The following is a 25,818-nucleotide window of genomic DNA, read 5'->3' on the forward strand; positions in this document are numbered from 1 at the left end:
AAAATATATAAGCCTGTAGATTTATGTTTTGTTTTGTTCACTGCGTCTGCTGTCTATGTAAGTTCAATTAAATCAACCTAATTACATTTTTTAAAACAGTAAAAACTCTAATCAGAAAATAATGAAAAGATTTTCATAGGGCTCTAACTGATAATGTTAATTTGTGATGTTAAAGCTGAAAATCGTGTTAGAAATCACATTCAAAATCCCCATTTCTTTAATGCTAATAATACAGAATATGGAAAAAATAAATAGTACTTTGTTTAAATTTCCAATGTTATTGCAAATGTTATCCCTTTACAAGAGATTGCTGATGGCCTTAGAAAAAAAATGATACATTATACACTGCACCAGTTGGTGCTGTATCTGTTTAGGAATGCAGAATGTATCTGACCTTTTTTGGAAAAAATATTTCCAATTTAAGATTGTATGTTTTACTGGGAAAATAATTATATAGCAATTTGTTACAAGTTTTAACAGTTATTAAAAAAATAATAATAATAAATTCCTAACTAAAAGGATTTTGTCTGTTTTTTTTACTTCAATTTATTATTATTATTATATTATCAGGTTCATTAATGTGAGTAAGAGCTTCATGGCATGCCTGGAGTCTTCACTTCAGTATACAGGTTGTACAACTGATTAAAGATACCCTGGTGATAATTGCTTTTTGTGCATTATTTGGTAGATCAAAACTGTATTGATGACTGACATGCTGCTAATAAGTTCTTAAGTAATGTAAAAGCAGCCTTCACTTCAGAATAGAGGCTGCAAAAGTCTTTATTAATGACTTATATGCATCTAATAAGCCCTTAATTAATGAAAATGAAACCTTCACTTTAGAATAGGGGCTGCAAAACTCTTCACTAGTGACCAACGTCCTCCTAATAAGCCCTTTATTGGAAACAAAGTCCAGCTCTGGGATAGAGTGCTATCCATGCATGGTCCACTTTGTTTTGCTACTTTATTACCAAGGTATTAATCATATACAAGCAGCTAGTAGGACCTAATATGGCCAAGAACAGTCTTCACTTCAGTATAAGACATGCAAATCCTTTATTAACCAGTAACCTGTTAGTAAGGCATGTTTGAGAATAAGTATAATAAGTACCTAACAAACTCTTATTAGGAGGCATGATGTATTATGTGTTAATTAGTCACAAATAAGTACATAATAAATGCCTAATATGTAGTGCTTAAAATAAAGTGTTACCAACTTTTATTTTGTTTTCTGTGCTCCAAGAGGACTTTGCTGCCCTTCCTCTGACATATTTTTTGGGGTTGTATTTTCATGCTTCACAAATGTCATACAGCAACTATTGCTCTCTGTACTTCTAACTATGCAACTGCGGCTGCAAAAATAGACCGATGCACTCATTGAGATCCTTATTATCATAATTGCGGATCATTATTTGTGCGTGTTGAGTAATTTGCATTGCTCTTAAGTTTACACAGGGCGCAGTGCAAAATAATTGTCTGACCGCAATGGAATCTGAATCCACAATTATTTGCACTGCACCTATACTTACATCACCCCCCAAGCTGTTATACTTGGGCTAGCCTGCAACTCAATTTTGTACCATAGCCTCAGCCTTTAGTTCATCACATCAGTGTTTTTTGGTCCAGGCTTTCATTACAATGTCAAATAAAACAAAAGGAGCTGTGGCAAAGTGGTTGATTGTGAACAGGTGCAGAGGTGATGCAGTGCAGGAATAACACAGACAGAGATTGTAATCCGGTATAGAAAAGGGGTATTATATTTTTATACTTTATTATTATTATTATTTATTTCTTAGCAGACGCCCTTATCCAGGGCGACTTACAATTGTTACAAGATATCACATTATTTTTACATACAGTTACCCATTTATACAGTTGGGTTTTTACTGGAGCAATCTAGGTAAAGTACCTTGCTCAAGGGTACAGCAGCAGTGTCCTCCATTGGGGATTGAACCCACGACCCTCCGGTCAAGAGTCCAGAGCCCTAACCACTACTCCACACTGCTGCCCCGGTGACCAAAACAATGATCCCCAGCAATACACAGCAATGTGTAATGCACAGGGTTAAATAATAAAGGGTTGCAGTCCCAAACAATAAACACAGGTGTCTCTCCTGCAATATACAAACACGGTCACCAGTCCTGGGTACGTGCTGTAGTGCTCGTGGTGGGTGATACAGTTTAATGAGTGACTATAGTGCAGTGCTGTTCCAGGTTTTTATGCTGGCCCTTAGCGACAGCTCCAGAACGTGTTAGCTGTCTATAAAACACAAGTAACAATTATAGACAAGACAAACAAACACTCACAATATTTTATAAAATGCTGCACGGGTCCTTCCGGGTTATGTTTCCGTAACCAAAGCGAAGGAACTGATTACGATTCTCCGTCCCCCTTATATGCTGTCACGCATGACCCCTTGTTAAACGAGTGCAGTTGTCTTTACATTGTTTCCCTTCTGGGTCAACACGTTCTTGCAACGGAGTCTCGCCTTCTTCCAGAGTGATCTTTTATTTATAATCCAAAGTCTCATGACAAACGGTAAATAACAATCAATGGTAATACACAGGTTAACCCAGAGGTTTAGTCCCGAAACAATAAACAGTCTTTAATACACCCACAATATACAAACACGGTCAACAGTCCAAAGTGAGTGCTGTAGTGCTTGTGGTGCAAATACAATTTATCATGAAACAAGTGCAGTGATGTCTGGGTTTGTTCTGCCCTGTAGCGACAGCTCCGGATCATGTTAGCCATCTAAATAACAAACAAGTATAATTAGACACGACAAAAACAAACAAAACACTCACGATTCACAATATGGTTCTCCTTCTGGTTAGCATTAACCATAACAAAGGGGGGGATCCCAAATCTGCTGATCAGTGTTTCTCCCCCATCAGTGTTTCAGCGACCATCTCTGCCTCCTGGTCTGGCAGAGCGTATGCCTCTGGAGACTTAGTGAAGTAGTCGAGGGCCACCATGATGAACCGGTTCCCCCTCTTGGCATGGAAAAAGGGCCTGGTACTGCAGAAGTGGGGCGTGTTACCGGCCCTGGGGTCCCTTCCGGGCAGTTGGCAGTGATCCTCCACAGCCCGCCTGCCCCCAGTAGAAGGACTGGCAGAGCCGCCTCTTCATCACTCTGAAATGGCCGGCACCTGGGCGTCCAAAACCTGATGGACGTCCAGCACCTCCTGGCGCATTGCCCTGGGGATGACCACCTGCCACCTCACCTCCCCAGTTGCAGGCTCCTTCCACTGTCGCTGGAGGACCCCATCACGCAGGGCCAGACTGGTCCACTGGACCCACAGCCCCTAGGTCGTGGTGGACAGGGGGGCTACCTCCTCCCACAGAGGCCATCGCTGCTCCTCCAGCCATTACAGCACGGGGCGGAGGTCCGGGTCCGGGTCTCGGTCTTGGTGCACCCTCTATTCACTCTCTCAGACTATACTCCCACCCAGCGGGCAACCTGTCCCTCCGGCTCTTGGAATGTCATGAGCCACTGCAGGGAAGTGGTGGACCCCCTCAACCACCGCAAGCAGCTCCCGTCTGGTGACGCAGTACCGGTGCTCCGCCTTGCTGAGCAACCAGCTGAAGTACTCCCCCACATGCTCCCCTTCTGGACCCAGCTGAGACAAGACAGCCTCGATCCCCTCATCGCTTGCGTTCGTGTGCTGAGTTTGCGGTAGCGGGTGGCCAAGCATTGGCGCAGACCACCCGCACCAGCATTCCAGCGCAGTGGCTAAATCACCATAGCTGGTTAGCTCTTCAGCACTCTCTAATGGATGGGGGCCCATAGAGAAAGCCGGTGAGTGCTGCCATCTTAAATTTTGCTTGGTAGGCCTCCCATGGGGACTGGCCGTCATAGCGGCCTGCTTTTATGGTGCCCTGCCCTGGCCCGGACATCCTCCCCATCACATACTCTTCAGCCCCCCGTCCATGATCTCAAGGCTCATCTAAACACATTTCCCCAAAGCATGCATCCAGTTCCGTTAACATTGTCCTGTAATCAGTGACTTGTAATACAGTGGTTTTTAGCTTACATAGAGCATCTTCCTGCAAGCAGGATATCAGATTCATTGCTTTCTCTTTATCTGTCCAGCCCTCAATGCTTGCTATCATTTGGCCTTACCACTGTATTGCAGGGGGAGAGGTGTGTAGGCTGCCTTGTTATTGTTCTGCTGTCCTGTCACATCTTGGAGTGACGTCACTTCCAGTCGTCGCCAATTTTCTACCCCGGTTTTTCTCCCCAATTTAGCATGCCCAATTATTATCTGTATCCTCGGCTCACCGCTCGCAACCCCCCCCCCGCCGACTCGGGAAACGGAGGCTGGAACACGCATCCTCCGAAACGTGCTCCTGCCAAGCTGTCATTTTTCGCACTGCAGATCCACAGCAATGCCACCAGACCTTTAGTGCTGGAGGACAACACAGATCTGGTGGCTCCACTGCAGAACCACAGGCGCCCTATTGGCCACCGGGGTCGCTGATGCGCGGTGAGCTGTGGATTCCTCTGCCAACCTAAGCCCTCCCTACCCAGGCCGCACTCAGCCAATTGTGCACCGCCCCCTAGGTCGCCCCCACAGTCGGCTGTGACATAGCTTGGATTCGAACCTGCGATCTCCAGGCTGTAGGGCACATCCTGCACTCTGCGCAGAGCGCCTTTACTGGATGCGGCACTCGGGAGCCCTCTCTCCACTCCTCTTCATTCTGCATGGCGTCTGCCATTTTGCTCTCACGACCCTTGACCGCACTTCTGAAACACCAATGTAATGATCCGTGCCCTTGATGGTAAAGTAGAAAACGGAGAGCGTTGCCAGGTGCAATTAATAAGCAATTTATTAATCAAAATAACACGGCCCCTGTTTGGGCCAAGAACACGCCACAAAAACAATAAACAAAAAAACAAAGACTCTAACTCCTTTCTTCACCCACTGACCCCTGCTTTCACTTCTTCGGGCTCTTGCTCTCCCTCAACGTCACTCCAAGGCTTCAGTCTCTCTCACTCTCTTGCAGGCCCAATCTCACTGACTGTCTCTCACTGGAATTCTTACGGTTTGGTTCATTCATACACTCAGCACTCGAACCTTCCACTCTCTTTTTCCCCTCTCCCATAGTACAGGGCTACTTTGATAATGTATTGGTTCCTAGGCAACTAGGTGTTTGTTTATGTTTTGTTACAAGTGCTTCGTTTCGTGTGTCGTGTTTCTTTTTAATTGATTGATTTATTAGTTGATTAGTGATTTCTTTTTTTTTATGCTTGGTGTGTTGTAGACAGTAGTTTAAGCGATTTATATTTTATTATGTTTTTGTTAATTTTCTGAGTGTTTGTTTAATGAGTTGTTGTTGATATTTTGATTATTATTGGTTTGTGGTTAATCGGTACGGTTGAGGGCAATAGCCACCTGATTGACATGTTAATTAGGTAATGTAATTTTCATTGTTTCCTATTGTTTAAAATTGAAGTCCAGACTATTAACAACTAATTAACCCCCAATTTGTTGCCCCTTATTCTGCTGCTAAACCTGAACTTTCCTCCTGATTGTCTTAAAATAGAACTAAACTTGTGTTTTCCTTTTAAACTGTTCTAATATAGTTAAACTTGGTATATTGCTGCTAATGTTCCCCAATACTGTTAAACTCTGTGTATTAACAATCTGGCTTTTGTTGTAGAACCCTTACTGGGAAGAGCTGTTTCCAACAACCTACCACTCTTAATGAGAAGTGCAATTGCTGCTATATGTTGGTCTAATATCCCATGCCTTTAAATATACTGTGGCTATTGGCTGGCTTTAATTTCCCCGCCCCTTGTTTTTAGTAAAACTTTAATGCATAGTATTACATAATATTGTATAGTTATTTAAACTGATTTATGTACACCCTAGATCATTGTAAGAAAGCTTTGAGAAGCCTCTATTCCAAACCTTTTAGTTTAGTAGCGCCCCCTAGTGGCGGTGTTGGGACCCCTATTGGGTGACACTGGGTGGCTGCTACGAAAGAAAGGAGAATCTAAAACGAAACTAAAAAGAAAGCAATTGCTACTCGTGCTGGGAAGCATCAGCATGGTACTTGTTGGTGACAGTTGTGTGTGTGATTTGTTTTTGTTTGAACTTTTATTTTTGCTCTGTGTAGTGTTTTTGTACAACCTTTTTATTTCTGTTTTCAATAAAAAATGACATACCAGCACTCATTCACCCGTAGTACCTGCCTGTGTGTCTCTGTCAGCTGTCTGGTCTGGGGACGTCATCACTCAACCTTACAATGTATATTAACAGTACTGTGCTAAATGTATTTATTTTTTTAAATGTATACAACTCAACTGTTACACATGTGAGTACCGGTGTAGAGCCAAAAAGTGTTACATCATCAGAATGTGGTACGCGTACCAGAACTTGACCTGTTTAATGCCAGAAAATGCTATATTGTCAATGCTGCCATTGACGACTGCACAAATCACTACGAAAAAGACAAACTGCAGTTATGTTTAAAATTTTAGATAACCCAATTTTGTTTGCTCATTAGTTAGTCACAAATGTGGTGGATTGTGAAAGAAATGATTAACAGGAACTTTAAGGGCCCAGCTCAGGACAATGTATGCCCTTTGGATGAGTGTTTCCTCATTTTCTGAGCTAAAATCATTTGCGCAAGTGCAGTACACAGTGTACCACTTTTTAATATGTACTGCAAAATAACACCACACCATGGTAGACTCCACACTTTCCTTGTCCTTTTATTCAGATACAGCTGTGATACGCTGAATACAGGAATTCATATATTTACTTGATCAGTGTTTTAATACATACAAAAATGTGAGATTAGAAAATATTTTATATGTGGTGTGTACATATACAGTATGTATATCATTGATTTTAAACCCAGTAAAGTAACAGTTGTCTATTGTAAATATATAGCCTTGTGGCAGAGCAGGGCTCTGCCCTTAGAAATACTGGCAGGGAAGGAGTTAAATTCTCCTCCCTGCCCAGATTGATTGCTTCAGGTGGGAGCAATCAGTTAATTAATTATTCAATTATGGACTTAGCCACCTGGCATAAAAGGAGGCCTCAGCCTCCCAGTTAGGGGGAGAGTTCTGGAAGGAGAAGAAGAGTGGTTTTGTTTGTGCTGTGAAACCAGTGAAGGCAACGCCCAGCCTGGAAGCTTTATTTTGTAAGTTTTGTTTTGTGTTGATTGTTTTGTGTTTTTGAAACCTTTTTGTTTGGCCCTTGTGCCTATTTATTTTGTATTTTTGTTTATTAAAAAACTTTATTTTGAACTTTAAAACTGTCTCTGAGTCTCAAACCTCGGTCATCCTGCCACAAGCCTCCTAGGTAGGGGGAGCCTATGGTCGCCAACTATGCCAAAACCTGTTTAATGAACACCTCACCTTGAAAGTTCCCAATAGCTCTATCTTAAAGTCCCACTGCCCAGTTATTACTTGTGGAAAGTCTGTGTTTGTATCCCATCCCATGCATCAAAAGCAGACAGGATAAACTCAATTGATTTTATTTAACAGTTCAGTCAATAAACTGTTCAGCACAGTATATAAAACAACCAGTTAAAAATCAATAAGAAATTTGACATCGATACAATTCACATTCAACATTGTCTGGGCATAATTAAGGTAAATTCAAAACACATTTATATATAGGTTAAATACTTTCAAAAAGGGGGTTTAAAATAGTTAACATAGCCACATTGCATCCAGTTAGTTAAAAATAAAGCATACACTCGTAACTATCAAACATTTGTACAATTAACATTTGGAAAGCTTAACCAAGACAAAGAATTGAAGAACAGAATTATAGTTACAGACAATGCAAGAAAGAAGCAGCGAGCATGAGTTGTTAGTCAGCATATATAACACACCTCACTACCTACCCAGGGTTTTCAATCAGCGCATGTAACACACCCTACCTACCCAGGGTTTTCAATCAGCGCATGTAACACACCTCACTCCGTACCCAGGGTTTTCAATCAGCTCATGTAACACACCCTACCTACCCAGGGTTTTCAATCAGCGCATGTAACACACCTCACTCCGTACCCAGGGTTTTCAATCAGCTCATGTAACACACCCTACCTACCCAGGGTTTTCAATCAGCGCATGTAACACACCTCACTCCGTACCCAGGGTTTTCAATCAGCTCATGTAACACACCCTACCTACCCAGGGTTTTCAATCAGCGCGTGTAACACACCCTACCTACCCAGGGTTTTCAATCAGCGCATGTAACACACCTCACTCCGTACCCAGGGTTTTCAATCAGCGCATGTAACACACCTCACTCCGTACCCAGGGTTTTCAATCAGCGCATGTAACACACCTCACTCCGTACCCAGGGTTTTCAATCAGCGCATGTAACACACCTCACTCCGTACCCAGGGTTTTCAATCAGCGCATGTAACACACCTCACTCCGTACCCAGGGTTTTCAATCAGCGCATGTAACACACCTCACTCCGTACCCAGGGTTTTCAATCAGCGCATGTAACACACCTCACTCCGTACCCAGGGTTTTCAATCAGCGCATGTAACACACCTCACTCCGTACCCAGGGTTTTCAATCAGCGCATGTAACACACCTCACTCCGTACCCAGGGTTTTCAATCAGCGCATGTAACACACCTCACTCCGTACCCAGGGTTTTCAATCAGCGCATGTAACACACCTCACTCCGTACCCAGGGTTTTCAATCAGCGCATGTAACACACCTCACTCCGTACCCAGGGTTTTCAATCAGCGCATGTAACACACCTCACTCCGTACCCAGGGTTTTCAATCAGCGCATGTAACACACCTCAATCCGTGCCCAGGGTTTTCAATCAGCGCATGTAACACACCTCACTCCGTACCCAGGGTTTTCAATCATCTCATGTAACACACCCTACCTACCCAGGGTTTTCAATCAGCGCATGTAACACACCTCACTCCGTACCCAGGGTTTTCAATCAGCGCATGTAACACACCTCACTAAGTACCCAGGGTTTTCAATCAGCGCATGTAACACACCTCACTCCGTACCCAGGGTTTTCTATCAGCGCGTGTAACACACCTCACTCCGTACCCAGGGTTTTCAATCAGCGCATGTAACACACCTCACTCCGTACCCAGGGTTTTCAATCAGCGCATGTAACACACCTCACTCCGTACCCAGGGTTTTCAATCAGCGCATGTAACACACCTCACTCCGTACCCAGGGTTTTCAATCAGCGCATGTAACACACCTCACTCCGTACCCAGGGTTTTCAATCAGCGCATGTAACACACCTCACTCCGTACCCAGGGTTTTCAATCAGCGCATGTAACACACCTCACTCCGTACCCAGGGTTTTCAATCAGCGCATGTAACACACCTCACTCCATACCCAGGGTTTTCAATTAGTAGCACCGAAGGAAAGAAAACCTCTCCCCAATAAGAACATGCAAAGTAACTAAGAAAAATAATTGCGGTAGCGGTCTCAATACCCAAAACAACTCGCACTTCCACCGTTTCTCTAAACCAGTTCCAAGCTTCACTTGTGCTGCCTGGTTCACCATTCCTCTCTTCCAGAGTCATCTTCTTTTTAGGGTTTATTGTCACGTGCCATCTGAATAGAGATGATGAGCGCCCTCTACCTTTTTATATATGTATCTATTGTAGTTCTTCCCTGATATTTTCTCCCATTTCCCTATGCTTTTTATACATTTGAATATACAGTTATTTCTCCATTTGTTTTTCTCTCCCTTCAACCTTCAAAATACCATTACTGTTGCTACTTCAATTTCTATTTCCCTTAACTTTCTGTTGAATATGTTTCTTTGCTGAATATATATTGCATTTCCTGAATATATGTTCCACTGCTTCTTGTTCTTCATAATTACTACATAACCATTCTCATGACTCCCAATCCTCTATAAATTATCATTTCATGCTCTATGTCCTAACTTTAGTCTATTAATATTAGTTTCTTCCTCCCTGTTATTCCCCTTTCCCAATGTTTGTATTTCTCTACTTCTGAGTGATTTTTATAATAACATTTTCCCTTTCCACTGTTTTCCCATTGTTCTTGCCATGCACCCATTATCTTTGCTTTAGCCACAGCATTAACCTCTGCAGGACTCAAAGGTATTATTATGTCAATTTGTTTATTTAGAGTTGCTTTTCTTGCTTCAAAATCCACAATTTGATTTTCTAAGATACCTGAGTGACTTGGAATCCAGGCTATCAGAATATGTTTACCATTTTTATAGCTAGTATGATATCTATCCTATGGCCATAAGAATTGACATCAATTCTGCAGTAGATACTTGATACATGATTTGATAATCTTCCCCTTTTACATATTTCAATTTTTTATAATATACAGTATATATATATATATATATATATATATATATAAGCATACCCTTATTTTTCCCAGATTTGGGGTCTCTTGATCCATCTGTATATATCTGTAACATCTCTTCCTTATTTTTACATATCCCTGTCCTTTTGTCTTGGTTTCCATTGTATTTCCTTTCTTGCTAATTATTGTGGTTTACATATTTTTGGTTTCTTAAACATCCATTTTGTATCAATATTCTATCTCTATTTTCCATTATTTTTATTTCCTCAATCTCAATCTGTTTTGCCCAATTTGCCCAAATGTTCCACCAGCATTTTCCCATTTTCCCTTTGCATACTCATGATACCAATTTGTCCTGATACTCCCCATCACTGGATGTTCTTCACTAAAAGATTGAATCTTATTCCAACACCTTATATTAAGTAATGTTCTCCTTAATCTTAGTAGCATCTCTCCTGTGATTACTTACAAAGCCTTGACTGGTGATGATCTCATTGTTACTGTATATATAATGCCGGTGACTGAATTGCTTCTAAACTCTTTAATTGACTCTTACTTGCTGCTTGGCTTCCATAATCTATCTCACTTCTTATTGTACCTTTATATATCAATAAAAGACTCTTTTGATCTGCTCCCCATTTGGTACCTGCTAATGCTCTCAAAAATGTAATCTTCCTTTACTCTTACGTGTTATAATTGTGATATGTTTGTGCCACATCATTTTTTTTAAATCTAAATAAACCCCCACATCCACCTCATCCACCTCTTTAGTTATATGTTGTCCATATTTTATATTTCATTTCTTTACCTTGATTTATTTAGAAAAAAGCATGCTTTCAGTTTAATGACATTTTAAATCCCCACTTTTTTGCCCATAACTCTAATTTATCTCTAATTTATCTTATCTTTTACCACCTCCATTTTTCTACTTCTCACCCATATTACCATCATCACCAAAAAGACCCATCTTACTTCCACTTCCAGTTATTTCCTCTAAGGTGTCATTTATCATTACTTGAAATACAACTGGGCTTATTACACTACCTTGTGGCATTCCATTCTGTGTTCCAGAAGTTGAATTTTGCACTTTGACCTTAAAAGTTTTTTTTTAAAAAATATCTTATCCATTAAAACATGTTCCCTTTCAATCCCATTTTATATAATTTATACAACAATCAATTTTTCCATACCATATCACATGCTTTCTCAATGTCTATAAATATTGCCCCTACATTGTCTCTGTTGCTTAATGCTTCCTCTGCATTTGTAGCAATCCTATTACGTGATCTGTTGTCGTCCTATTTCTTCTAAATCCACTTTGATATTTTGTTAATAATTTATTATTTTCCAAAAAAAAAAAAAAAATCTTGTGCATATCATTTTTTCCATTATTTTGCATATTGTAGATGTTAATGCTATAGGTCTAATTGATTGCCCCAGTACCAAAATCTGACAGCCTACCACTTTCTGACACTACATGGGTCAAGTTTTGGTACATGTATCACATTCTGACTATGTGCCACTTTGTAACACTACACCGATACTATTATTGCCTTTCTCTCTTCCATTTATTTTTTGTGGCTTTAGTAATCAGCTACAGCTGTGGGAACAAACGAGCACTCAATGAGGAACAAGGGGATAAATTCACTTCAAAGGGTAGATCTTAGTTTAACAAGCAATTGAGGCAGGAATGCAATTCGGATGTGCACGTGGAAACAAATTAAACTGATAAATATAAGTAACATACAATCAATTCAGTGAAAAGCAAAAGTAAAATATAAAATAAGCATAGTGAATAAAACAAATCAAACCGTGAAAACAAGCCCATTAATGTGCGCGCTAATGACATAATTTAATAATATTAAGAGGCACACTTATTACAATAACACACGTGGCCGGTACCTATGCAGACGCCACATTTTCCTTGTCTATGCTGCTGTGACATGGGTGGTTAAAACTGCTGTATTGTAAAAACGTAACTTTGATTTCCCTAGTTTTGTGGGTTAATGTCGCAACATAGATTTTTGCAATTAATATATTGTATAGTACGTGCGAGAAAATATTTTGCTATTAAATTCAATTTTTAAAAAATTGTTGCATTGCTCGTGGTTTTTTATAAGTACAAATGTGTTATTATTATTGCATTGAAGATTTGCCTTGCGTGTAATACCCTGCCTCCCCCCCTCTAAATTGAAACGTCATGTGATTCTGTTTCTGCACTGTGTGTTCCGTAGCTACACGCGTATAGGAAATACACTGTCAAACAGTGTAGATAGATAATCTGAATGCTTATGGAACCCGTAAAATGGACAACTTTGACTCGCATCTGTCACAGCACTGGGATTTAGAGTCACTGGGGTGAGTAAAGGCTGCCTTTTTAAATAGCATTTGAAAATGAATTAAGATTATGTTCATGTGATTGTATAACAGATGCTGGAGATTTATGATGCTTTCACGTGCCGTAACTTTTGTCTGTTTGCATCATTGAGTGGTGCATGTGCAGCTCCAAGATAATTAACATGATACCGTATTGTTTTGCAATACAGAATTATGTCGTGGTTGAAAGATAATTTTGGTGAATTGTTGCAGTTACCGGTAGTAAGAGGGAGAAGTGCAGTAGTGTGTGTTCGGCTGCGATTCTGTCTCAACGCATACCTTGGAGTTCACAATTGAAATAACGATTCGTTGTGGGGCTTTACAAATACATATTTCATACAAGCCTTAATGAGAGAGGTGTATAGATAAGAAATAGTCGGCGATTCCGGATTGACCACAGCATCCTGGAATGCTTTCCCCTTACATCTGTACTGTGAATTTTCTATACAGTAAAGGTGTTTTAAAAGAATATGAGTATCATCAGTCAGCTCTATTAAAAGTTATTTTTCAATACGCTTTATAAACACTCAGAAGTACTTGATTTTTTTTTTTTTTTTTTAACATGGAGATGTTGGAAATGTTGATCCAGTAAACGCAGATGATGTTTTATAATCACAGGAACAAGGATAGAATAACTGGAGTTCACAAATGAATAAGTAATCATAAACAACCAGAGAATCCCATTGTTATTTCAAATTCATTTAAGTGTTACACTGCTGTGTTTTTCATAACCCTTTTAAACACACCAAACAAAACAATAGAATAATGACCTGAGTAGCTTTATTCATCAGTTGTTTCTTTTTGAGTAATTGTGGTAGACTAAATTAAAAACGCATAGAATCACAGTTTTTTTTCTCAATTCTAAATTTAAAACAACCCAGCAATTAAAAGGGCCACAGTAATTGATCGTTTGGTATGAATTTAAATTGGGCTTCTTAACTAACAACATTTAGTCTTGTTTTTGTAATTTGCACTTTTGTAAGTGATTTCTTATTATTTTTTCTTTGGGCATTATCATATTGCTTGCTGAGGAGCAGTAGAATTGTATTATATAATTTGTTCTATCAATTTCACCCTTCAATATCTGACATCTAATATCAGTTTATCTAACCTAAACCACCACCATGCAGGTTTACAAACTGGCCTGTTATGTATTTACAGAGGAAAAACATACGTGTTATTTCTGTGGGAAATTCTGTACTGTGTTTTTTTTTTCTTTTTCTAAGGCTGTTTGATCATTTTGTACAATTTCAAGTCTTGTAATCCACTATGGGCCTGTTTAATTGAGCAGTGTACAAGGCATTGATTGTTGTGTGGGTTTTTTTTTTTTTTTTTTTTTTGCTGCACATGCAGTGTGTGTCTTATAATCCGCCTGCATTGACCTTTCATAAGTGCAGTGGGAAGTACAGTAACCAAATTGCCACAATAAGGTACAATTTGAGAGAGGTCTGATTTATTTAGGAGGTGGTGTGGTCCAGTGGTTAAAGAAAAGGGCTTGTAACCAGAGGGTCCTCGGTTCAAATCCCAGCTCAGCCACTGACTCATTGTGTGACCCTGAGCAAGTCACTTAACCTCCTTGTGCTCAATTTGTTGGGTGAGTCGGTGTTGTAAGTGACTCTGCAACTAAACAAACAAATAATAATAAATGTTTGTGTGATTATTTGTCCAACTCCTGTGGAATTGTAACAAACATAACAGTAATTTATATATTTTGTAGAAATAAAGATACAAACACAATTTTAAATTTAAAATGAAATATATTTATTTTCCAATACTACTACGCTGTGTTTCAATATAGCTATTATAGTCTCAATAAATTAAATAAACAAGAAATTAATTGATGAATTGAACTGTGCCAGGGAATGTGCAGTTCACTAAATTGAATGGCTTGTTGCACAATTTTACAGATTGTCCAGTAGGTGGCATAGTTTGCTTAGTACTTTTTTGAGGCTCCTAATTTTTGAAGATGCACCAGAGAGGATGTCTCCAGGTTTTCCTGTTTTCATTAGATGCAACCCAATAGCTTCTTAAGCTGGCATAATTTCTGTGTCCAGTAACGGGCATTATTTCCCTAGCGTCCAGACCAGCGTTGGATAGCATGTGAATGGCAGTGGAGCATACAGAATGATTTGTGTACCTGTGGGTTAGATTGGCCTCTTTACTAAGTCGGGACATCCAGGTCATTGGTACCCAACACATTGTGTACAACACATCCTGTGGAAGCAGCTTGGGCCCTGTTTCAGAAAGCGGGTTTAGTGAAAACTCAGTGTTAGTTGACTCAGAGTTGAAGGAAACTCTGGGTTTTCGGTTTCACGAAGCCAGTTCAGCTTAACTCTGAGTCAGTTACTATGGCAACATACTCCGTGAAGCTAACCTGCTCGCTAGCAGGTTTTCTTCAACTAACCCTGAGTTTCTCCTCTTTAGCTGAAGCCTGCAGACTGAAGGAGGTGTCAGACATGGCGTGTCCTTTTCTTGAAGAGCCAGTTGATATTGAAGCACAAATACTCCGCAGAAATCTCCGTCGGGAGAGGGTGATCAGACCCCGTTTGGATGTTTTGATGATCATCTGTTTGAACGTTACCGTTTTTCTGCTCAATCGATCATTCATCTGAACAATATTCTCAGCCCTCATATCGTTCATATGACACATCGTGGACATGCTCTCAGTTTGGAACAAATTCTTTGTGTTGCACTTAGTTTTTTTGCCAACGGGAGTTTTCTATATAACATCGGTGACGCTGAGCATATTTCCAAGGCAACCGTCTGTCGGGCTGTCAGAAATGTGACTCTTGCACTGAAACGTTTACTGTACACTTTTGTGGTGTTCCCAAGTCACAGACCTACAAGACTCATCAAAGAAGAATTCCACAGAATTGCAGGTATCAGTCTAAGCAATAAGTCATTTATTTAGTATGAAGCTTTGAGACTTGACGCACTAATCAGTTAATTTGATATATTTTAGGTTTTCCAGGTGTGATTGGCTGCATAGATGGCACTCATATTCCTATCACAACTCCTTCAGTAAATGAAGGAGATTATGTGAATAGGAAGTCTTTCCACAGCATTAATGTGCAGGTAGGCCTAAATAGTAGCCTTCAGCATTCCAAATGAAAGATACTTCACAATACAGCTACTGCAGCTAATTACTGTTCTGCACTGTGAAGATCATATGTGATGCAGCCCACATCATCAGCAACGTGGAAGCAAAGTGGCCTGGGTCTGTGCATGACTCGCGAATGTTTCGTGAGTGTACACTGAGCGCTAGATTTGCCCGTGGTGAGTTTATATATATAGCTATATCCTACTATAATCAATATTTTGTTTCCTCCTATTGCAACTGAAAATTTAAACTGTATCCTCGTATTATCGTAGGAGAGTTCGATGGTTACCTGCTCGGTGACAGAGGGTACCCCTGCCAGCCCTATTTGCTGACCCCTTACCCTGATCCTGAGCCCGGCCCGCAGCAACGTTATAACTTGGCTCACTGCAGGACACGAGCCAGGGTAGAGATGACCATTGGGATGCTCAAGGCCCGGTTCCAGTGCCTTCGTAGGCTCAGGGTCACCCCAGAAAGGGCATGTGACATTATTGTGGCATGTGTGATTCTCCACAACATTGCCACAATTAGAGGAGAACAATGTCCTACTCAACCAGTGAACGATCCTGATAACGATCCTGACCACCCCGCTGACGTGCTACCATCATTTCTGATTGACCCATCACCTCCCCAGTGTCAAATAAAGACAATATGCCTTTCTTTTTATTAAGTCTTCTTTATTTCTTGCAAGTACAAATGCAGTACAGTAGTTAATATTTTTTATGTTGTTCAAACAAGTAAAACCATCCACCTGTGGGCACCTCACCCACCTTTACCTGATGTTCCAGCAGTTGTATTTCTAGTTTTGCCTTTCGCATCTGCAGCCTCATGTGGTCCATTTCTAAATTACGTTTTTCAATTTGTTTATTTAAGTACACCTTGTACAGCTGTTTCACAGGGAGCTATAGGAACACAAAAAATGACATTGAATTTCACAGTGCCAGGTCTACTTAGTTTCATTGTAAGTCATGGGCCAATGCTGAACAACATCTTACTGAGGTAAGTTGTGCTGTGGACGTGGATGGACCCTCTTCCTCATTTTAATTTCCAGCATCTTTTTTGCTCTTAGAGAAAAAGAATGTGCACGTTTTATTATGGTACAACACTATCATCAACTGTTGGATGTTATTTTTAAGGTGTGAACCTCAATAGGTCTCTCTGTATCTTCCCTCTCTGTGGCAGCTGACAAAGTGTCTTCATCATCCTCCTCCTGTAATGAAAATTAACAATTTTTGTGTTCTACTTTAACCCATTATGAAAAATCTGTGGAATATTAAGAGTACTTACAACTGCATGGAGGTCTGTTATGGCAGAAGGCTCCACCAGACAGATTACACCATCAGTAACTGGTAGAAGATGAAGAAGATTAGACAGTTAAATTATAACTTTACCCAGAAAAGTGCCCCACCTAATTTGAATTTTGTTTTTACAACAGTGTGCAGGCCACATCACAATTTTTCAAATATATAACTCTTGAGTCACCTTAAAATAGATTATGATGTCTGAAGGAGTAACAGCAGTCAATTGCAAAGAATTGTACCACTACAAGAAAATCAGTGTGCCAAGTTGTGTCTAAAATGGATGGGTGGGCGTCACTGAGCTAACACTGGCAAAAGGATGAATGTACATATATCATTAATTTGAATAACTAACCTCTTATGTAGGCCCTTGTGTCCTGGGGGGTGGTTGGGTCAGATGAGCTTCCTCCAGAGATGCCTTCAGCAATAGGTCGCCCACTGTTTTGACTGAGGGCCATCTCTTCAGCCTCTGTGAGTGGTGGTGGTGGTGGACCCCCACCTGTTTTTCGGCCCTCAGCCTTTTTTCTATTGACTATAATGGAGGTCAAATTTGAACATGTCCAGTAAGCACAAATTTGGAGACTTGTATGTATAAAGGTGTTACTTTCAAATAGACAATATTAAATACTGGCAGTGTTGGGATGGCTGAAAAATTTACTTTTTTTTTTTGCTTAGGAAATTTCACTAACTACTTAAATATAGCACATGTTGAATGTAGCCACTGAATGCGGTTTAATTAGGTAGGGTAGGCTAAACAACATCACAATTGCTTGTAATGAAATTATACCTTACCTGTTTGTTTATATATATTTATATTTTTTTATATTTCATCTTCAGTTGCTGCCAAGTATGTTTTGTGGCGGTTGGGTTGCACCTGCATAAATATTAAACACGTGCACACACACACACACACACACACACACACACACACACACACACACACACACACACATATATATATATATATATATATATATATAAAATAAATGTTGAATAAGTGGAACACTTGAGATAAAACTTTTCTTTTTTTTCAATTAATACTCACGCATTGACTCGGTCAGCAATTTTCTGCCACGTCAGCTCACGTTGTTTTGCTGCTGCTACGGTATTGCTTTTTTTCTTAAATATATACTCGTATTCTGCATACGCATTCATTAATATTTCTGTCTCCACTGGGGAGAAGTAGGAGGTTCGAGCCCTTTTTTCTCCTGTTGCCATGACGAATCAGGTTATCTGCGTTCCTTTGAGGGCTTTTTATCTCCTCATGCACGCGTTTTTATTTTTTTTACCCTCTTCTCCTGCAATGCAGAATCTTAAAATTGGCACTTTTAAACGTGAACGGGGGGAGAGATATAATGAAGAGAACAGCTACAGTGGCTTTCAAAAGTATTCACCCCCCTTGGACTTTTCCACATTTTATTGTGTTACAACATGGAATCAAAATTGATTTAATAAGGAGTTTTTGCCACTGATCAACACAAAAAAAGTCCATAATGTCAAAGTGAAAAATAAAATCTACAAATTGTTCTAAATTAATTACAAATACAAAACAGAAAATAATTGATTGCATTCATCCCCTTTGCTATGACACACCTAAATAAGCTCTGGTGCAACAAATTGTCTTTAGAAGTTACATAATTAGTTGAATGGAGTCCACCTGTGTGCAATTAAGGTGTTTCACATGATTTCAGGTTAAATACACCTGTCTCTGGGACAAATACACCTGTCTCTAGTTGGTTAGTACATTTCCTAACAAAAACTACATCATGAAGACGAAGGAACATTCAAAGCAAATCCGGAATAAGGTTCTTCAAAAGCACCAATCAGGGGTAGGATATAAGAACATTTCCAAGTCATTGAATATCCCCCTGAGCACAGTAAAAGTCCATTATTAATAAATGGAGAGAATATGGCACAACTGTGAATCTGTCTAGAACAGGCCGTCCTCAAAAACTGAGTATCCGGGCGAGAAGGGCTCTAGTCAGGGAGGCCACCAAGAGGCCTATGGCAACTCTAAAGGAGTTACAGTCTTCCATGGCTGAGCTGGGAGACACTGTGCATATGGCAACAATAGCCCAGGTGCTTCACAAAACTGGCCTTTATGGGAGAGTGGCAAAAAGAAAGCCATTGTTGAGAAATCTCGGCTAGAGTTTGCCAGAAGCCATGTGGGAGACTCTGAGACCAAGTGGAAGAAGATTTTATGGTCTGATCAGACCAAAATAGAGCTTTTTGGCCTCAACGCTAAGCACTATGTTTGGCGCAAGCCTAACGCCGCACATCATCCTGAGAACACCATCCCTACCGTGAAGCATGGTGGTGGCAGCATCATGCTGTGGGGACGCTTCTCTGCGTCAGGGCCTGGAAAGCTCGTCAAGCAAAGTACAGAGAAATCCTGGAGGAAAACCTGCTGAAGTCTGCAAGAGACCTGGGACTTGGGAGATGATTCATCTTCCAGCAGGACAATGACCACAAACATACAGCCAAAGCCACACTGGAGTGGCTTAAAAACAAAAAGGACAATGTCCTGGAGTGACCCAGTCAAAGCCTGGACCTCAATCCAATTGAGAATATGTGGAAAGAGTTGAAAATTGCTGTTCACGAAAGGTCCCCATACAACTTGACGGAGCTTGAGCAATTTTGTAAAGGAGAATGGGCAAAAATTGCAGTGTCCAGATGTGCAAAGCTGGTAGAGACTTATCCAAATAGACTCATGGCTGTAATTGCTGCCAAAGGTGCCTCTACCAAATATTGACTCAAGGGGGTGAATACTTATGCAATCAATTATTTTCTGTTTTGTATTTGTAATTAATTTAGAACAATTTGTAGATTTTATTTTTCACTTTGACATTATGGGCTTTTTTGTATTGATGCCATATAGAAGTCCTGTAACTTCTTCTAGCTAGATACACAGCTGTATCTCAAACTATTTGTGATTAAGACTTCATATGTGGTACATTAAATAAATTCCTCAAGCAAAATGTTAGTGTTGCCGTAAATTGAACACTGACCTAATATCATTCCGATAGTTTAATGCAGAATCTCCAGGTTAACTTGCTGTAATGTATAGCGTGCAAATCTTCCCAGGTTGTCAGAGCAGCCTCTACCATTTTAACCAGTCTACAACTCTAAAGCTTTTGTAACCCACATGTCGAGACCAACTTCAGGTTATTTAGAATCACTGCCTGATTCACAAAGACACCCTACTGTAGTTCATTTTAAGTACACACTCTACCGTGAAAATTGTTAAATGGTAGGACCACTAATTTTTATCATAATACAATGTCCGGTATATACACCCTTCTTCCATAATTGTAGTCCTGGGACCATGTGTACCATGACCTGCGGCTGGTGTAGAATGTAAGCATCCACAAGCCTGTCCTGGAGAGACCACCCTCTTAATTGAGGGAGCTATTCAGTCAACACCCACTCCTTGTCGTACAATCTCAAAATAATTGCATAAGAACATCCTTTAAATAAGTTAAAGCTTTGAGTTGGTTTCAGTGTCTTCAGATCTGAAAGAAAAACACATTGGAAATGTGAAAAAACACTCTCAAGTTATCAAAAGTGCCCAGCCATTTAAAGTAGAGATATCAAAAACACAAGCCAAGTTTCAAGAAACCATTAGGGCAACCTTGCCCAGCACAAAGCAAATAGACACAACTGTAAAACCGACGGAGGCCAAGGTTGCCCCAATTGTTTCCAAGCAGTCCCAAATTGAAACCAACAATTTTAAGAGCTCCAGCTCAAAATCTTAGAATGAGGATGATAGATAGATTATGGCTCTCAAAATCTCGAAAATATAACAAAGTCCGGAGAATTCTCAACTGGCTGACTTCATCTTTTAAAATACTGCTTGTTTCAACTAATCGTGTCGCACTGACAGTTAACATAACAAACTGTATACCAGACCTTTTTTTATTTATTTATTTATTTGCAGGCAAATGTTCCATTTTAAAACAGAAATAAATCATTTAATATAAATGATATAGACATCACAATAAGTGCGTTCCCTAGTATATTTCCCTGTTGACAAAACAAGTTAATTGTCATTAAACTCGGATGTCCTGTAATATACATGCAGTGCCTATAGAAAGTCTACACTCCCTTGAACATTGTTCACATTTTTTTGTGTCAGTGCCTCAGTTTCATGCATTTAATTGAGGATTTTTTTTCCACTTATCTACATGCCATACTCCACACTGTTAAGGGGGAAAAAAGTTACATATTAAATACAAAACTGAAAGGTCATAATTGGATAAGTCTCCACCCCCCTGAGTTAATACTTGGTGGAAGCACCTTTGGCAGCAATTACAGCTCTGAGTCTGTTGGGATAGGTCTCTACCAACTTTACACACCTAGATTTGACAATATTTGGCCATTTTTCTTTACAAAACTGTTCAAGCTCTGTCAAGTTCCTTGGGAAGCGTTGATGGACAGCAATCTTCAGTGCCACAAATTTTCGATTGGATTTAGGCCGGGGCTCTGACTGGGCCACTCAAGGACGTTTACCTTTTTGTTCCTTAGCCACACCAGTGTAGCTTTGGCTGTGTGCTTTGGGTCATTGTCATGCTGAAAGCTAAACTTCCGTCCCAGTTTCAGCTTTCCTACAGAAGGCAGCAGGACTTCTCTGTACTTTGCTCCATTTTCCCTACTATCCTGACAAGTGCCCCAGTCCCTGCCGATGAGAAACATCCCCATAACATGATGCTGCCACCACCATGCTTCACAGTAGGGGTGGTGTTCTTTGGGTGATGCACGGTGTTGGGTTTGCGCTAAAGATAATGCTTTGCATTTAGGCCAAAAAGTTCCATTTTAGTTTTGTCAGACCACAGAACTTTTTGCCACATGGCTACAGAATCTCCTGAGTGTTCTTTTGCATACTTCAAACGGGATTCACGGTGTGCTTTCTTGAGTAATGGCTTCCTTCTTGCCACCTTTCCATACAGGCCAGATTTGTGAAGTGCTTGGGATATTGTTGTCGCATGCACACTTTGACCAGTCTTGGCCATAAAAGCCTGTAGCTCTTGCAAAGTTGCCACTGGCCTCTTGGTAGCCTCTCTGATCAGTCTCCTTCTTGCTCGGTCATCCAGTTTGGAGGGACAGCCTGATCTAGGCAGGGTCTTGGTGGTGCCATACACCTTCCACTTCTTAATAATCGTTTTGACCATGCTCCAAGGGATATTCAAGGCCTTTGATATTTTTTTATACCCATCCTCTGATCTGTGCCTTTCAACAACTTTGTCCCGGAGTTCTTTTGAAAGCACCTTGGTGCTCATTGTTGAGTCTTTGCTTTGAAATGCACTACCCAGCAGAGGGAACCTACAGGAACTGCTGAATTTATCCTGAAATCATGTGAATCACTACAATTTAACACAGGTGGAGGCCACTTAACTTGGTGTGTGATTTTGAAGGCGATTGGTTACACCTGAGCTAATTTAGGATTGCTATTACAAGGGGGGTGGACACTTATCCAACCAAGCTATTTCAGTTTTTATTAATTAATTTTCTACAAATTTCTAGAAAATCTTTTTCAGTTGGAAGTGAGGTAGGATGTGTAGATAAATGAAAAAAAACTATTTTAATGCATTTTAATTCCAGGCTATAAGGCAACAAAAGGTGAAAATTTTGAAAGGGGGTGCAGACTTTCTATAGGCACTGTATTTGTGGATAAAAGTGCCTGGGGTCTGCAGAAAAATACGTCTGGAGGAAAAGAACAACAAGAAGGAGATCGACATTTTTGCCTTCCTTTGGTGACTTATTTCTCTTACTGCAGAAGGTATTGAGAAGTTCCAGGGTGAAGAAAGTAGGAATCCAGTTCCCCGGCCTCATCCTGAGGAGCAAGGAGAGTTAGAGAGGAGTTAGAGAGAGGAGAGAGCAGCTGGGGCAGCAGTGTTCTCTGGGGTGATGCATGTTTTAGGGAGGTCCAGTGGTTAAAGAAAAGGGCTTGTGACCAGGAGGTCCCCAGTTCAAATCCCACCTCAGTCACTGACTCATTGAGTGACCCTGAGCAAGTCACTTAACCTCCTTGTGCTCCGTCTTTTGGGTGAGACGTAGTTGTAAGTGACTCTGCAGCTGATGCACAGTTCACAAACCCTAGTCTCTCTGTAAGTCGCCTTGGATAAAGGCGTCTGCTAAATAAACAAATAATAACAATAATAACTGTGTGACAGATATTACTTTTTTTCTACATTTCACGTAAGAGTGTTGGGAACTACAAATTAAAAGTGAAATGGTGCTTTTGGTTGATTTACTTTTGCTGCTCCAATACCCTGAAAACACGTAAATTATCCGTGCTGTATAGATAATCACTGGCAGTTCTCGCACTTCGCTGTAACTTGGCGCGAGGAACTACCGTTCCTCTTGATTTGAAAACAGCTGTGTTCTATGGTTGTCTTTGTTACATTTGATTATTGATCAGTCCCTCCAGCATTCTGTAATTCTGCGATCTCTATAGCAATGCAGAAAAGATATTCTATTACACCAAGATACTTAACTCTGCTGATCCTCTAGGGTTATGGGATATAAAGAGAGCTTGGGAAGTTTTTTCTATTGAGAGCAGTGTGTGATTGAGCTGCTTTTTGAGCTTCTTTTTTTGTAACGCCGCTCAGGCGCACGGATTTATTTTGACCAGTAGAGGGTGCAGTTGTCCGTTTACTGGATACTGACAACAGTAACCAGAACCACGGTGTTTACCAATACCGGTACATCGGCACAGGCACAACAAGTGCTCGTAAATAATAATGAAAACCAAAGGCGAAAGAAAAAGGGAAAATAAAACACAGTAATAAAACTACAAACAAAAGTGCTGCTTACGCAGTGCCCCCACTGCCGCTAAGCCGGTCAGAACGGGCCTCCGTCCTACACTCAGCTGTGCCTATACACTGGGATGGCCGGAGTTCCCCGTAGAACTAAACACGTCCCCTCGAGTACGTGATTATTTTTTTTATTTTTTTTCTCTTTTAAATTATTTTAAGGCAGGCTGTTTTCCCCAGCTAGGCTTGCCTCGTTCTTGTTTTTAAAACTGACATCTTCTGTCAGTGTCTCTGTGTGTTCCCACCCACCCCAGTGTACAACCAAGCGCAGTTCTTAAGGGCCGAGCAATCTCCCAAGGCCCACCTCTCAGCCAATCAGAGAGCCAAATCACACACCCTCTTCCCCACCTCTCCGTGTCATCGCCATGACTGACAGGTGGATCCTACGAGATTGCTGCCCTCTACCTGCAGTAATACGCATGTGCCAGACAGTCAGTCCAGATCTCCCCTGCTACACCCTGGGTAATGATGACATACCGTAATTGATACGAAAAATGTCAGTTTTTTTTGTTTTTAGTTTTTTACCATTTATTCAAAGTTCATCCAGTTCATAAGTTCAATCATTTACTACTGTAACTCCTCTGTCAATATATAAAAAAACAATAAATTCATAAAACAAAGACCTGTATTAATTGTTCACTATTTTGCAATATTAATAAATTAAACTGTATTGGAGAAGTTTTTCATTTATTTAATGTATTTCACAGTACAGTTTCATTACAGTAATATTTAAAATAGCGACTGCAGTAATCAAATTGCATTTATAAAGTAAAATATAATGCTGATTGCCATACTACTACAGTAAATAAAATATTTTGCTACATATCAATATGATACTGCAATCACAAAACATTTTTGCACAGCACCAGCAAACCTCACTGATGTTTCCCTCATGCGTTTTCCATTCTCGGTGTTAGGTCTCTGTCTCTTGCACCCAGATCACAATAGAGACATTCCCCAACAATGTTTCATCAGTCTGTTTTCTGTTCTGTTTTTGTGTGCAGTTTGCGTAAGATGACCCGATTAATGGTATGATGATTCACGTCATCTGTCACTGTATTGCATGGTTTTCAACTAAGTCAGCATGCTCGTCTTGCTGCAGATTGCCTAGCTGGAACATGCTTCTAAAATTCACCGTTTTGCCATAATTTCTTACAGGCCATATTTTTGTAAGTAATCTTTTTTTATTGAAAACAAGACATCATAAAACAATATTTTAACCAGTCTTAACTTATTATTTATTATAATTATAATTAAGGATTTACCTATATCATATTGCCATACCAGGGTATGTATTGAAGAAAGGGACTCCAGACTGAGTAGTACGTTGCCAATGTATTATTATTCAGATTTTGCCAGGAGAGATTTTGTTTATGAATTCAGCTGAAGTAGGAATTGTATTCACTTTATTCACTAACACAGAATGCATCAAACTGGTTGATTAAATGTTGAGCAGGTTCTGAGGAGCCAAGAATCAAACATTCTGGAGATGTAGGAATACGTCTCTTTAAATATGTGACTGAGGTCTTGTGTGATCAGTGTCCAATAGGCCCTATTTTTGTTTTGGAAAAAGAGACGTTTAATCATTACTGTGTTTTCTTTCTGACTTTTTGTATGCAGTTTGAATATGACAGTAGGGCAATCTAAAAATGTACTTGGAAATCAATGTGCCTATAGGATTGGACTCTGGAGAATGATTTTTCTGACAGATTGAAAATGCTCCAAATGAATGGTGACGTCTTGGGGGATCGTGTAAAATTCTCCAGTCCGTGTAACTCCAAGCTGTATGATCGCACATGGAGGGTTACAACACTAACCAACAGAATGTCCTAGAAAGTCCCAAGGGTGTTCTATGGGATTAAGGTCAACGCTTCTTGCTGGCCAGTCAATAACCTCTATAGTCTCCTGCGCAAGATAAT

The 25,818-nt window shown here is 40.2% G+C and overlaps 1 protein-coding gene across 3 annotated transcripts in view; it reads left to right on the plus strand.

Annotated features, from left to right (window-relative positions):
- Positions 1-25,818, plus strand: part of LOC117406694 (AF4/FMR2 family member 3-like) — a 266,153-nt gene that overhangs the window by 17,074 nt on the left and 223,261 nt on the right. For 2 of the 3 annotated variants that reach the window (XM_034010963.3, XM_059028800.1), the window contains exon 1: positions 12,492-12,674. The exons of the other annotated variant lie outside the window; for it this stretch is intronic. In XM_034010963.3, coding sequence (XP_033866854.3) covers positions 12,622-12,674 — 53 coding nt within the window. In that variant the 5' untranslated portion in view covers positions 12,492-12,621. Of the gene's footprint in view, positions 1-12,491; positions 12,675-25,818 lie in introns of those variants that run through there. 3 annotated transcript variants of the gene reach the window in all.

Source organism: Acipenser ruthenus, chromosome 8, assembly GCF_902713425.1.
Source record: "Acipenser ruthenus chromosome 8, fAciRut3.2 maternal haplotype, whole genome shotgun sequence".
Taxonomy (NCBI): Eukaryota; Metazoa; Chordata; class Actinopteri; order Acipenseriformes; family Acipenseridae; genus Acipenser; species Acipenser ruthenus.